This window comes from Gordionus sp. m RMFG-2023, chromosome 2 (genome assembly GCF_954871325.1).
Source record: "Gordionus sp. m RMFG-2023 chromosome 2, tfGorSpeb1-WG-v2, whole genome shotgun sequence".
Taxonomy (NCBI): domain Eukaryota; kingdom Metazoa; phylum Nematomorpha; class Gordioida; order Chordodea; family Parachordodidae; genus Gordionus; species Gordionus sp. m RMFG-2023.
In genome coordinates, this window is record NC_088776.1 from 40,867,648 (window position 1) to 40,883,083 (window position 15,436).

Consider the following 15,436-nt stretch of genomic DNA (forward strand, 5'->3'; position numbering starts at 1 on the left):
TCTTTTTTTATATTAATAGATTACTTTCATGCTAATGATGAGAAGGTTAATACCTGAGAAGTTTATTACTTTGAGTCTGAGGCAAAAACATTGGAGATCGGTTATTTGGCATGTTGGTATATAAGGGTTTTGATGTAGATGGAATCAGAATAATTAATTTATATAGTGCATATGAGGGTTGTATTTTTACTTCCAAGGTAATGTGTTGTTAGTAGTTTCAATTGAAAGTGAGCTTGTTATAAACTCTGAAGTTATAGGTGCAGGTGGTTTAAGAAAAATTATTTTTCAATCCTTAATGTAAGTATTGTCAAATTTGTTCTGAGTTGAGTTAGCGTATACAAATAGTATTAAACATATTCTTTAAGTCACATTGCCAAGGTAACTTTTAACAACACTATATATTTTATTTTGTATTCTTATCTTTAAAAATAAATTTCGTAAAATTCCTTACAAATCATGTCAAAATTTTTAATAATGGATAAGTGTGTCCTTCCAATCTATAATTGAAAATTTTTAGGAAGAATAATAATATTAGTGAGAACTAAATAAATCTTGCTGAAGATAAAAAAAGCTGATAAATGAAAATCTCTACATTAGTTTTGTCATTAAGTGGTTACCATTAACTAGCTACACTTTTGCTAAAAAATATTTAAAACTAGTTACATTTACAAAATCGTAACTGTAACTGGCTACAATTATTAGAAAGTAACTGCCAAAAGTAACTAGTTACGTAATTTAAATAAATATAATTAAATAATAAATTTAAATTTGTAAAAATATTTTATATTCTTTTACTATATGATTTAAATCTTAGCCAATGAATCTATATTAATTTAAATATATTCGATTTAAGGTAATTTAATCGATCCGGCTAGCCCTGAATATAATATCCACTAAAGATAATTGTAACTAGTGACTAGTTACATTTAAAAAAGAAAACTATTAACTGTAACTTGTTATATTTTCCCAAATTTAACTACTAACTTAACTAGTTGCTTTACATTGCCAAAGTAATTTTTAACAACACTATCTATTTTATTTTGTACTTATTTTTAAAAAATAAATTTCTTAAATTTCTTACAAATCATGTAAAATTTGATCTCCATTAATTTATCTAATAATCGAAAAACCTTGTGCAAAGATAAACAAATAATTTTCTGTACCGATTGTAATTATTCAAAAACTGCCCAATTATTCGCTTATATAAGATAAATCTAATATTTCATATTATGTCAAATACTGTAATTTTTTTTCCCTATGACTATATATAACATTTTTTATAAAATAATTATATTCTTAAATAAATTTCTTTAAATTCTCTATAAAATAATATTCTTTATAAAATAATACCCCATAAAATACATTCTTTATAAAATAATTCTTTATAAAATAATTCCCTATAAAATACAATCTTTATGAAATAATATTCTTATAAAATAATTCCCTATATAATACATTCTTTATTAAATAATTCTCTATAAAATAATTCCCTATAAAATACATTCTTTATAAAATAATTCTATAAAATACATTCATTATAAATAATTCTATATAAAATACATTCTCTATAAAATACATTCTCTATAAAATACACTCTCTCTATAAAATACACTCTCTATAAAATTAATCTCTGTAAAATCATTCTCTATAAAATCATTCTCTATAAAATCATTCTCTGTAAAATCATTCTCAATAAAATCATTCTCTGTAAAATCATTCTCTATAAAATTATTCTCTAAAATTATTCTGACATTCTCTATAATTGTTTTCCTTATAAGTGCATTCTCTATAAACGTCATTCTCTATATAAAACTTTCTCTATAAAATTTTCACTATAAACGAAATTCTCTATAATTGTTTTCTCTATAAGTGCATTCTCTATAAAAGTTTCTCTGTAAAATACATTCTCTGTAATGATTTCTCTGTAATGACATGGAACCATGTTAGAGAGCGTTATGTATTTTGATAAATTAATAACGTTTTTGTTTATTATTGTTTTTAAAAAGAATATTAAAAAAGAAAAATAGGCCATAGGGATTATTATTTTTTTTATATGAAAGTTTTTGATGTAATTTTAAATTGAATAAAATAATCTTTTGTTTTAAATAATTATCATATTGGAATTCTGACAGTGGAACCATATATTCCACGTTTTTATCTAAGAAATTACTATAATATATATTAATATTCTAATTATAATATATACCTGAATTCCAATTATCTATGCCTATTTCTATGTTCAGTCGTATCTTCAAATATTCTATAATAAATAAAATAACTGGCAATTGAATCATATGAAGCATTTTGAATATTTTATTCTTTATTTTAATTTTTATAAAATTTGAATGTGTCCAAAATGTTTTTTAATTTGCAAAAATTTATAAATTTTAAGGATTTTTTCAAAACATTTTGGACACAGCCTAAAAAATAAATCATATTAAAATAACCTAACCAAAAAAGTGCTCAATATTTTTCAACATGATGATATTTTGTCCAAATGCTTCTTAACCCCTCTAAATGTTTGTACAAATTTTTATTAAACTTCATTGCAAAATAAAAAAAATAGATGGCTGGTTAATCAACAAAATGAACGTTACAAAGATCACAAAATTCAATAAATTCTGCCAACCATAATAAAGATTGCTACTTCTCTTTTTTTCCTTCTCATTTTTATTTACCTCTTCCTTTCCTTTTTTTTACGTTTCCGTTTCGCTTTACATTTCCATTTATCTTTTCTATATTTTTACCCTTTTTTTCTCTCAACCCCTTTCTTCAATTATCCTTTTTCCTTCCTTTTTCTTTCTCTTTAAATTTTATCTTCTTATTTTGCTTAACTATTTTCTTTCCTTTTTTTCCTTTTTCTTTATCCTTTATCCCTTTCTTTCCCCTTTTCTTTATCTTTTCCTATCCCTTCTCTTTTCTTTTAACATTTCCTTTACTGTTTTCCTTCTCCATTCCTTTTTCTCACTTTTTCTTTTTCTTTCCCTTTTTCTTTATTTCATTTTCCCTTCTCTTTTTCTATCCCATTTTCTTTTTTCAATTCTCTTGTTTTCATTCCCCCTTTTCTTGCCCTTTTTCTTCTCCAACTTTCCGTTTTCTTTTACCTGTTCTTTCCACCTTTCCACCTTTCCACCTTTTCTTTTTTCCCCTTTTTCTTTTCCATTATCTTTTTTCTTACACTTTTCATTCCTTTCCATATTCTTTTTTCTTTCTATTTTCCTTCCTTTTACTTTTAATTTCTCTCTTATTATCTTCCCCTTTCTTAACTTTACCTTTTCCTTTCCCTATCATTTTTCTTTTTTCAATTCTCTTGTTTTTTTCATTCTCCCTTTTCTTGCCCTTTTTCTTCTCCAACTTTCCGTTTTCTTCTACCTGTTCTTTCCCTTTCCCTTTCCCTTTCCACCTTTTCTTTTTTTTCCCTAATTCTTTTCCATTACCTTTTTTCTTTCACTTTTCATTCCTTTCCATATTCCTTTTTCTTTCTATTTTCCCTCCTTTTCCTTTTAATTTCTCTCTTATTATCTTCCCCTTTCTTAACTTTTCCTTTCTCTTTCATTTTTACTTTTTCTTTCCATTTACCTTTTTTTTTTACTTTTCCCTTTTCATTCCAATTTTCTTTTTCTTTTTCTTTTCTTTTCTTTTTACCTTTCTCTTTTCCTTTACATATTTCCTTCTCTGTTCTTTTTGCCTTTGCATTTTGTTTCTCCTTTCTCCTCTTCTTTGCCTTTTTCTTTCCCTTCTCCTTTTTTTTTTTTACATTACTCTTAAAAATTGCAAATCTTGCTTATATATTCTAAAAATTATAAAGGCAATATTGAAAATAATATTTATAAAGGAAGTAAACAATGATATTCAAAATGAGTACTTTTTCCCTCTTTTAAGCGATTTTTTTAACCCTTCAATACTCCGGTGAAAAAAAATGACGTTAGTACTCGGGTGGGGTTTGATAGACCCCAATATGTATGTATCTCCAGTTATATTCATTATTTTTATTTAATATTTGAATATAAGATAGAACTAATCTTAAACTTGACAAAATATTTATTTATTTTTATTTCTTAAGCTTAGATTAAAGATGATGAGGATAATTATAATTTGTGCCAAAATTTTCTAAAAAAAGCTTACTTTTTTTAAATTTCAAATATTAAATTAAAAAATTAACTTATCTATCATATAATCATGATAATTCATAAAATATGGATCTTTATTCTTCAATATAAAAAAAAAATTAGACTAATACATTTAAACATAAAAAAAATATAGAACATTGAAATATGTTAAATTTGACATGCAAAACATTTATTACATAAAACATTAATGTGTTCTAAACATAAATTTATTTTACATATTTGAAAAAAAATATGTTTTTTTTATTTTGATGGTTAGATTTAAAAATTCCAGCTAAATAAAGATTTCTAATAATGTCTTTAATTGTGTTACATCAACTTCTTTAGTAGAACTTTCATATTAGTCAGTATACTTTTTACATATAATTTTAATTTTTCATTGGTATGATAAGTAATCTCTTTAATCATTTTTGAAGTCAAAACATTTTTCTGGAGTGTCAGCTTCTTTCCTTTATTCTTTTACTCCTGGCAAATGAATAACTAAATTTTGTTGATGAGTTCTTATTCTTTGATTAATGTTAAGTGAGCAGGGAGTTGTCAAATAAAATATCTATTAAATTTAATTCATCTAAATATCATTACACAACTATAAATTATATGTTTATATATACTTTTACAATCAATCAAATTCTTAATCTTGTGTCATGTGAATGAAATAATATAATATAATTGTGTTAAATGTTTAATATGTTAACCCTTCAATACTCCGGTGGGGTATATGAAACCCCAGACATGCTAGAAATGATATTGCATAAAAACAGTTAAATATTATTATCTGGATTTTTCAGTAGCTTCATCAAATATATCTTAGAATCAATATTCCCAAATTTCATGCATTTCGGTTGAGTAGTTTTTAAGATATAAGCATTTTGTGACTGATTGGGGTGTGTGAGACCCCACCAGAGTAAATTCGTAACTTTTTAAGAAATTTTTTTTAAAAATTTTTATAATTATAAATATATACTAAAATTTATCTAAACAAAATTTAAATATCTTTTATTTTGAATGAGATATATGTAAAGGAAAACATAAACATTTTTTCTGGTGGAGTTATTTTTTTATTTTTTCAACAGCTGATTGAATCATTTTTCAAATTATTATAAAATATTACAATGATTTTTGCAGATTTCCAGCATTTCGTGGTAAATGCCCATTTAGGCAATACATGCCCAATAAGCCATCAAAATATGGCATTAAATTATATTCCTTGGTGAATGCCAAAACTTACTATATACTTAATTTAGAAATATATACTGGAAATCAACCAGAGGGGACTTATAAAATAAGTAATAAACCATCAGATGTGGTAAATAGATTAATTCTTCCAATATCTGGTTCAAGTCGCAATGTAACCATGAATAATTGGTTTACAAGTTATTATACTGCATTAAGTTTATTGCATACACACAAATTAACAATAGTGGGCACATTAAGGCAAAATAAACCACAAATTCCTTATGATTTTATAATGACAAAGGGAAGGGAAATTTATAATAGTATATTTGGATTTCACAAAGACATCACATTATTATCATATATCCCCCAAAAAAGGAAAAATGTGATAATGCTTTCAACATTGCATCATAATAAAAATGTTGATAATAACCTTTTCAAACCTGAAATAATATCATTTTATAATAAGGGGGGGGGGAGTCGATATGGTTGACCAAATGATTGGAAATTTTTCAATATCAAGAAAATCTTATAGTTGGCTTTTAGCAATTTTTTATACACTTCTAAATATAACAACAATTAATTCTCATATTATATATACAGCAAATACAAAAATATCAATTAGTAGAAGTAATTTCATAAAAAAATTAGCTATGGAATTTATTACTCCACATTTAGAATTAAGAAAAGAATGTATTAGATTGCCACGACCCCTGAAAGATTCTATTTTTAATATATTAGGCAAGGAACCAAATAAAAATATTAAGCCTCAATAGGAAGGTGTAGTGTTTGTCCTAGAAAAAGGGATAAAAAAACAAAATATTTTTATCAAATATGTAAAATAAATTTATGTTTAGAACACATGAATGCTTTATGTAATAAATGTTTTACATGTCAAAATTAACATATTTCAATGTTCTGTATTTTTTTTATGTTTGAATGAATCAGTGTAATTTTTTTTTGTATTGAAGAATAAAGATCCATGTTATGAATTATCATGATTATATGATATATAAGTTAATTTTTTAATTTAATAATTTAAATTTAAAAAAAGTTGGCTTTTTTTAGAAAATTTTAGGACAAATTATATTACTCCTCATCATCTTTTATCTAAACTTAAGAAATCAAAATAAATAATTATTTTATCAGGTTTAAGGTTAGTTCTATCTTATATCCAAATATTAAATCTTAATAATGAATATAACTGGAGATATATGCATTTGAAATTGGGGTCTATTAAACCCCACCCGAGTATAAACGTGATTTTTTTCACCGGAGTATTGAAGGGTTAATAATGAATGAAACAAATAATAATTCGTGCTACACAACATCTAGTATAAATAAAATAATAATAAATATAAATCCATATTTAACAATTAGGAAGATCCTTTTTCCATTCAGTAAACTTATTTTTTTAACTAATTTTAAAGAGAAATATACTATGATAAAAAATTTCATATTTACCTAAATAATATTAATTATATTGTCTTCAACTAACATTTCTTCTTCATCTAATTCAAATTGTGTATCATGATCACTATACTATCATATAAAATCTTCATCCTCACTATTAATTATATATATTCACCTCAAATAAAATGATAATACATCTTAAATAATTATAAATTTAGTTTCAGAATCTGCAAAAATCATTATAAATGATAAAAATAATTTGAGAAATAAGTCGCTGGTGAAAAATAATAATAAAATAACTCCACCAGAGAAAATCTTTACGTTTTCTTTTTCATATATCTCTTTCAAAATATAAGATATTTAAATATTAATTTTATAATATAGTATTTATATTTATAATTTTTTTAAAAAAAATTTCTTAAAAAATTATAAATTTAATCTGTGGGGTCTCACAAACCCCAATCAGTCACAAAATGCTTATATCTTAAAAACTACTCAACCAAAATATATGAAAGGAATATAGATTCTAAGATATATTTGATAAAGCTATTGAAGAATCCAGATCATAATATTTAACCATTTTTATGTAATATCATTTCTAGCATGCCTGGGCTTCATATATCCACTAGAGTATTGAAGGGTTAAAAACCCCCCTTTTTCTTGATCTTTTATATTTTCTTTCCCTTCCTTTCCAGTTTCTATTTTTTTAAACCTTTTTCTTCCTTTCCCTTTCCCTTTTTATTTTTATTTACCTTCCTCTCCCTAAGTACATAGTACTTTTGTCATTGTCATAAAAAAAGTGGCAGGTAAATCAATAAAATAAACGTTTTAGAGATCGTGAAATCCAACAAAATTTACCAACCATACAAATTTAAATATGTCATCCTACATCATAGGCGTAGCTGGGGGGGGGGGTAAAGGGAAATTCCCCCTTCAGAAATTTATCACTTTTTGTGAATATCATTTTAAGCTTATAAGAAATATCTCCCTTAGTCCTCCCCCCACTCTCTGACTCACAAAAATGTATGCATATATCTTAAACAATAATTTGAAAGAAAGAATGTAAAAGTAAATATTTTTTTATAAAACTATATTCATCATAATTTATATATTTTTGGAAAAAGGCATTATATAAAAAAAAGTGAACCAAAAATGCTTTTTAAGAAATGGAATATAAGCCAAAGATAAGTCTTAAGACAAAAGTGAAATGTATTATAATTATTAATAAAGATCCATAAAATTACTAAATAATATAATATATCAAATATAATTTTTTATAAAGTGAGTAATTTTAATTTATTTATCTTAATAAAAGTAAAATAAAATTATAAACCCATTGATAAAATTAAATCATAAATTAAATCAAAAAATTAAAGCACAATACAAACATGCTATAATAAATACTCCAGAAGAATAAATTATGTTTTCATCTTTTGCGCATCTATAATTTTTGTTGAACCAATCCCACGAAAAGGTAGCTCCTGTATCTAAGAAATAGCATCAAATCAAATATTGATTTAAGATAGTAAAAATTATATTCACTTTCATTTTTAAAAAAACTTTAATGCACAGTTATAAAAATAAAACAAAACAATGATAAAAATACTAATAATTGACATATATATATATATATTCTATATAAAAATAGATAATTATAATAAGAGAAATTAAAAGAAATTTAAAAAAATATATTTAGGTATCGTCGGCGGGGCTTAAATGACCCATTTATGGATATGCAGTTGGATCGACAAATTTCAATTGATATTCTCTGTTGAAGGTAAAAACCTACTTTTAGATCACCTTTATTAAACGTAACCTTATTACGGTTAATTTGTTGGCTTACCAAAATTTTTGATATCTCAGTATCTTCTTCATAATTCTAAAATATTGACCGCTGTTTTAAATAACTGGTTATATAATAATAAAAATAATCATAATATTGTGATTGAACCATAATAAATAAAATAATTATCATTGAAATAATTACAAATTAAACGTGATTAAGCACGTATATAATGTCATACACAAACATACATGAAAATAATAAAATATTTTAACGTTGATTTATTATTGGATAAAAATAAAACAGAATATAAAGAAATTTACGAACTGGACATGTTTTTCGAATAAATATTTTAAAAATATAATAATTAATATATTACAAAAAAATTTTTTTTTAATTTGGGGGGCCGGAAAAATTCATGAGGGCCATTTTTGAGGGCCAAAGATTTTTTCTGGGGGCCAGGTTTGGGACCAAATAATTTTTATGCCCCCTCCTCATGGCTACGACCCTGAATACAAGTATTCGAGGCATTGCTCAACTCTCATTATAGCTAACGATAAGTAGCAGGGTTGATTTAAAAGGTCCGATTGATATAAATTGGAGTGAATTTTTGTTAAATAATGGAGTTGATTTTTTATATTTAAATTTGTATTGACATTTAATATAACTTTAATTGGTATTATTTGATTTAGAGATCTGCAAAGTTAGGCTCGGTGGCCGGACCCGGTTCGGGCCTACTTTTTTAAATTCGGGTTTGGGTTGGGTCGGGCCTAATATTTTAAAAAAAAATCGGGCCGGCCTTGAAAAAAATTTTAAAATATAATTAATAAATTGGGTCCAATTTTTTTTTGTAAAATAAAAATATTTAATTTTATTTGTAGAAACTAGACGCCATATAGCATGTATCTAAAATAAATATATAATTAAACTTTTGAAGTTTTTCTAAGAAACAAGGCGGCAACAATTTTTATTTGTAAGATAAAAATATTTAATTTTATTTAGTTACAAACTAGGCGCCATATGTCATGTCATATATCTTTTATTTTTGGTATAATAATTAGAAAAATTTATTTTATAAAAATTAAATTGTAATTTTTTTTATAAAATTTAACTATAATTTAAAAATGGATTTTATTTTTTAAAAAAATCATATAAAAAATAGAACATATATTTGTAAGCCCCATTTAGCTAAAAGAAATATATGGGAAATTTTGAAGACATATTTGATGATAAAAACAAAAAACTTGATTATGTCCAATGCCAAAAATGTAATAATATATCGTCGGTCTAGAATTGGAGTGCTCCACTCGACATTTTCAAAATTTTTGAGTTAGAAGTGGATAATAATTTATTTATTCCTAATATATATAAAAATAAAAACTAGATTAAAAAATATTAATTTTTGCCAATGTTATAGCTCTGTCAATTTTGCTCTATTTGCATATAACGATGTAATTTTTGCTTCATATGCATGCCCTATCATATTATCTTATTTAATCACGTGTTGTATTTCCCTCCTTTTTTAATTTTTTGTTTTCCATATTGAATCGTATAATTTTCATTACTATCTCTATTCCTATTTTAATGTCGAGGTAAATTTTATATTATTACATATTATAAATTAAATATTTGAATTATTATGTATTAGTTTGTTATAATAAATTTCATTTTTTTTATTTAATCAAGCTGGCAATTTTTGATAATTTTTGATATCTATTTTTATTTAATTTCCACCAGTCGAATGGATTTGTAATATTACAAATTGTGGCTTCATCCACATATTTGCTTATTTCTAAGTTATTATTGTTGTGACTAGGTTTAACCTGATATATTTTATAAAACCCTTAATTTCTAGTTTTAAATAAACATGGAAAAAAAATCATGAAGCATTACCATAAAAACAGGGCTAAGAACCAACTCTCAAAATTTTACTGAATCCAAATTCTTTTTTTAAACTAAGAATTTATTAGGTGATGTAAATATAAAATTTATTTAATTAATCAAAATAATCTCTGGCAATTTTTGATATTTTTGGATATCTATTTTTATTTAATTTCCACCAGTCTAATGGATTTGTATTAATCAAATTGTGGCTTCATCCACATATTTGCTTATTTCTAAGTTATTATTGTTGTGACTAGGTTTAACCTGATATATTTTATAAAACCCTTAATTTTTAGTTTTAAATAAACATGGAAAAAAAATAATGAAGCATTATACCATAAAAACAGGGCTAAGAACCAACTCTCAAAATTTTACTGAATCCAAATTCTTTTTTAAACTAGTAATTTATTAGGTGATGTAAATATAAAATTTATTTATTTAATCAAAATAATCTCTGGCAATTTTTGATAATTTTGGATATCTATTTTTATTTAATTTCCACCAGTCTAATGGATTTGTATTAATCAAATTGTGGCTTCATCCACATATTTGCTTATTTCTAAGTTATTATTGTTGTGACTAGGTTTAACCTGATATATTTTATAAAACCCTTAATTTCTAGTTTTAAATAAACATGGAAAAAAAATCATGAAGCATTACCATAAAAACAGGGCTAAGAACCAACTCTCGAAATTTTACTGAATCCAAATTCTTTTTTTAAACTAGAAATTTATTAGGTGATGTAAATATAAAATTTATTTATTTAATCAAAATAATCTCTGGCAATGATAATTTTGGATATCTATTTTTAATTGATTTCCACCAGTCTAATGGATTTCTATTAATATAAATTGTGGCTTCATCCACATATTTGCTTATTTCTAAGTTATTATTGTTGTGACTAGGTTTAACCTGATATATTTTATAAAACCCTTAATTTCTAGTTTTAAATAAACATGGAAAAAAAATAATAAAGCATTACCATAAAAACAGGGCTAAGAACCAACTCTCAAAATTTTACTGAATTACCTTTCTCATAATTTAAATAAAGATTACATAAAATTAAATTTGATTAAATAATTGTTTAACATGTATCCAATGACATATGTCATTGCATGTATCACAATTTTTTAATATTTCTAGAAGCATAGCAAATGAAAGAAAAAGACTAAGGGAATGTGGTGAGGCCTACATCAATATCAAAAAAAGATTCTTTAAATTATAAAAACTATTCATACTTATATTTTTTTGAAGTGGAGAATGTTAAAGTTAGAGTCTACAAACAATTTTTTTTACAAACACTTGATATTAGTAATAAACGAATTAGTTATTTTTTTAAACATTTATACCAAAATACTGGAACTTATTTGGCTCCTAGAAAAGGTAAAAATACTAAAAAAGTTATTTCTGATCAAGATAAAGATTTCATCATCGATCACATAAACTCCATTCTCCAAAGGTCCATTCTCATTACAGGTGAAAAGATTCTTCCAAGGAATACTTTGATGGAAGTCTCAATTTTAAAATACTTTATGATCTATATTCTAAAAAATGTGATGAATTATCGAGAATTCCTGTTAAGGCGCATTATTATACAACAATATTTAAAAATAGTTTTAATATAGGATTTGCTAAACCAGTAAAAGATAGGTGCGATAAATGTGAGCGGTATTTAATTAATAAAGAATATATAAATGAAGAAGAGATTTGTAACTACAATAAGCACCATGACGATTATGTTGAGAAGAGTATTGAAAGAGGTATGGACAGAATCATAGCTAGGTCAAAAAAAATTTTAGTCATATCATTTGACCTTCAAAATGTCATAACCTTACTAAGATCTGAGGTTGGATCTTCTTATTATAAAAGAAAATTATCTGTTTATAATGAAACTGCATATTGCAGTCAAGACAAACGTGGTTATTGTGCTATTTGGCATCAAGGCCAAACCGGAAGAACTGGTAATGACATAGCTTGCAGTGTGATAGCATTAGTAGATGCGATATTAAAAAAATTTCCAAATATCCCTCTTCTAATTCTGCGGGCTGATTCCTGTGTCGCCCAAAATAAAAATTCTATTATAATTTATGGTTTAAAACATTATTTAGCAAATAACACGACCAGTCAAATCGAAACAATACAAATCAAATATGGTGCTCCAGGCCATTCGATTTTACAAGAGGTTGATTCAATACATAGCCAAATAGAAAGATGCTTAAGAAAAAATGAGATCCTTAGCCCTCTAACTCTTTATAGATTAATAAGAGGTATTAATCGCAAAAACCCATTTGAGGTAATTGAAATGACTTCAAATAATTATTTCGATTACCATTCTGCTTCGAAAAAATTCAAATTTAACCACATACCGTTCACTAAATTAAAATCAATAAAAATTTCAAAAACGGAACCTTTTTATTTGCAATATAGATTATCGTTTAAATCTAATAATATGATTAAAGTGTCTATTTTACAGGATTCAAAAACACGTAGGCCTAATTTTGACAAAGAATTAGTTACAACAAATTTTCGCATATTAAATTGATCCCGAAAACGAATGGCAAAATAAACGATGAAACTAAAAAAGATATTAGATCAATGTTAGAGTTCATGCTCAGAGTTGATAGTGAATATATGGAAAATATTATTAATTAAATATTAGATTTATTTTATATCCATTTTTATTAATTGTAAGAATAAATTAGAAAATAAATAAAGATATTGTGTTAATTTATTTATTAAATTTAAAAAAATGGAAATGGAGCATTTATAACATTTTAAAAAAATCATAAAGTGTTATATTTGCTTCACTTGCATTTTGATTTTATCAAATAAATTTTATATTTAAATTTTTTGATTAAAAATTTTTTAGGCTATAATTAATTAACAATATGATAAATTATCTCTGAAATTTTGAATTAAATTGAGCAATAAGTTTTTCCTATATTTGATTTTAAACTTTAATGTTGATTTTCTCATTTTAAACTTTTGCGCAAGTGGAGCACTCCAATTCTAGACCGACGATATTACAATATAAAAGTACAACTGGAAATTCTCATTTAAGACGTCACAAGTGCGTTAAGAATGACGATTCCTCTATTCCTAAAATAACTAGATATATTCAAAAGAAAATTATAGATATAAATTCTTCCTTAACTATTAAAAAGAAAATATGTGATACCATGATCTATTATTGCGCCAAGGACATGCGTGCCTTTGATTCGATAACTGGAGATGGCTTTATAAAAATGGCTCAAAATTTTATTCAAATTGGCTCCATTTACGGTAATATTGACTGTAGCGAAATTATTCCCCATCCAATTACTTTATCAAGAAATGCTATAGTTATGACGGATCAAATTTGAACAAATTTGGTTAATAAAATAAATGTTCAATTATTTGATAAAAAGTGCTCTGCCACCACTGATATGTGGACAGATTCCTTTAAAAAGTTTTCCTATTTAACTGTTTCAATTCATTATATCGAAGGTGAAACCTTATATAACATGTTTTATTTACGAGTAAGTTTAAAGAAGAGGAAAAACCGTCGCGAACATACATAAGGAAATGCTACAAAATTATGCTGCAATTCGAATAATTCCCGATCAAGTGAAAAATATAATATTTATATCTGATCAAGGAGCTAATATAATTAAAGCCCTAGAAAAATAAGAATAAATTGCAGCGCACATCTGTTAAATACAGTTCTTTGAAATACCTTTAAGGAACAATCTGAAAATTATCGCTCCTAATATATCTCAAACCCTTATTTCTGCTAAAAAATGAACCATGTATTTTAAACAAAGCGGCATGAATCAATATTTAGACAAAACATTACAACAAGATATCGAAACAAGATGGAATTCGAAATTATATATGTTGAAATCTATTTATAACCAATATGATGACATCGCCAATTTTTTATCATCCAAGAGAGATATTTATAAAATGGAAAACTTGGAGAAATCTATTTTAAAAAATTTGATTGATATTTTACATCCTTTTGATAAAGCTACTAAAGAACTAGAAGGAGATATTAATCCTACTTTATATAAAGTACTGCTATGCTTTAATAATATTCTTCACGAGGATTTAAATGAAACTTTTCAAAACAATGAAATAAAACAAATAAAAACCAATTTAAAAATTTTTTTATTATCTAAATTTAAAATCGATATTTTGCATAAAATAGCGACATTTTTATGCCCCAGATATAGAAAATTAAGAATGTTATCATCAATGGAAATATTAGAAGTGAAAAATTCAGTCAAAAATATAATTAATTCTGAAGAATATTGTAAGCCTTCAATTGATATTATAGATTTGGATATACAAGGCGTTTCTCAAATTGTGGAATCTCCTAAAAGATCTAAAGGTACATTTAAAATTGTTCTATTTATCTTTATATATCAGACAATGAATATGAAAGATGGGAGGACAATGAGGAAGAATTTGAAAAAAAAAGAAACAGATGAGCTTGAAATTTATAAGAATTTGAATATAAAAGAGAATATAGAAAATATAGATCCAGAAAAAGATATATTAAAATGGTGGAGCAAAAATGAAATTAGATTACCAAAGATGACGAAATTGGCTAGAAAAATTCTAGCTATTCCTGCAACGTCCACAACGTCAGAGAGAACTTTTTCAAAAAATGGAAGGCTATTAGAAGAAATAGACTGAAACCTGAAAATGTTGATGCTTTGATATTTTTAAATGATAATTATAAATATGAATCTAATATATAGTTGTGTAATTTAACATTATAATTATTATTTGTTTGGTTTATAGGTATTTTTGATAGTATTTTAAATAAATAATTAAATACTAAATAAATTGTCTGTCTAGTGTCTACTAAGAAAATACAAAATGTTAAATATAAAAAATAAACTAAAAGCTAAAAAAAATCAATTTCTATCGGGCGGACAAATAATTTTTACTTTGAGATGAATAAAAAAAAATTTCGGGCCGGGCCGGGCTTAAAAAATTAGGCCCGATGTAGATCACTAATTTGAATATAACCTTATTTAATATGTTGAAAAAAATTTACGATTATTTT

The 15,436-nt window shown here is 24.7% G+C and overlaps 1 protein-coding gene across 1 annotated transcript; it reads left to right on the top strand.

Annotated features, from left to right (window-relative positions):
- Nucleotides 1-14,166: 14,166 nt before the first annotated feature.
- On the top strand, nucleotides 14,167-15,060 carry LOC135924336 (E3 SUMO-protein ligase ZBED1-like). Its single transcript, XM_065459394.1, has one exon. The coding sequence runs from the start codon at nucleotides 14,167-14,169 to the stop codon at nucleotides 15,058-15,060; it is 894 nt and encodes a 297-aa protein (XP_065315466.1).
- Nucleotides 15,061-15,436: the final 376 nt, after the last annotated feature.

Bases quoted from the DNA above. Each gene is read 5' to 3' on its own strand.
- LOC135924336 (XM_065459394.1), top strand. From the start codon at position 14,167: ATGTATTTTAAACAAAGCGGCATGAATCAATATTTAGACAAAACATTA.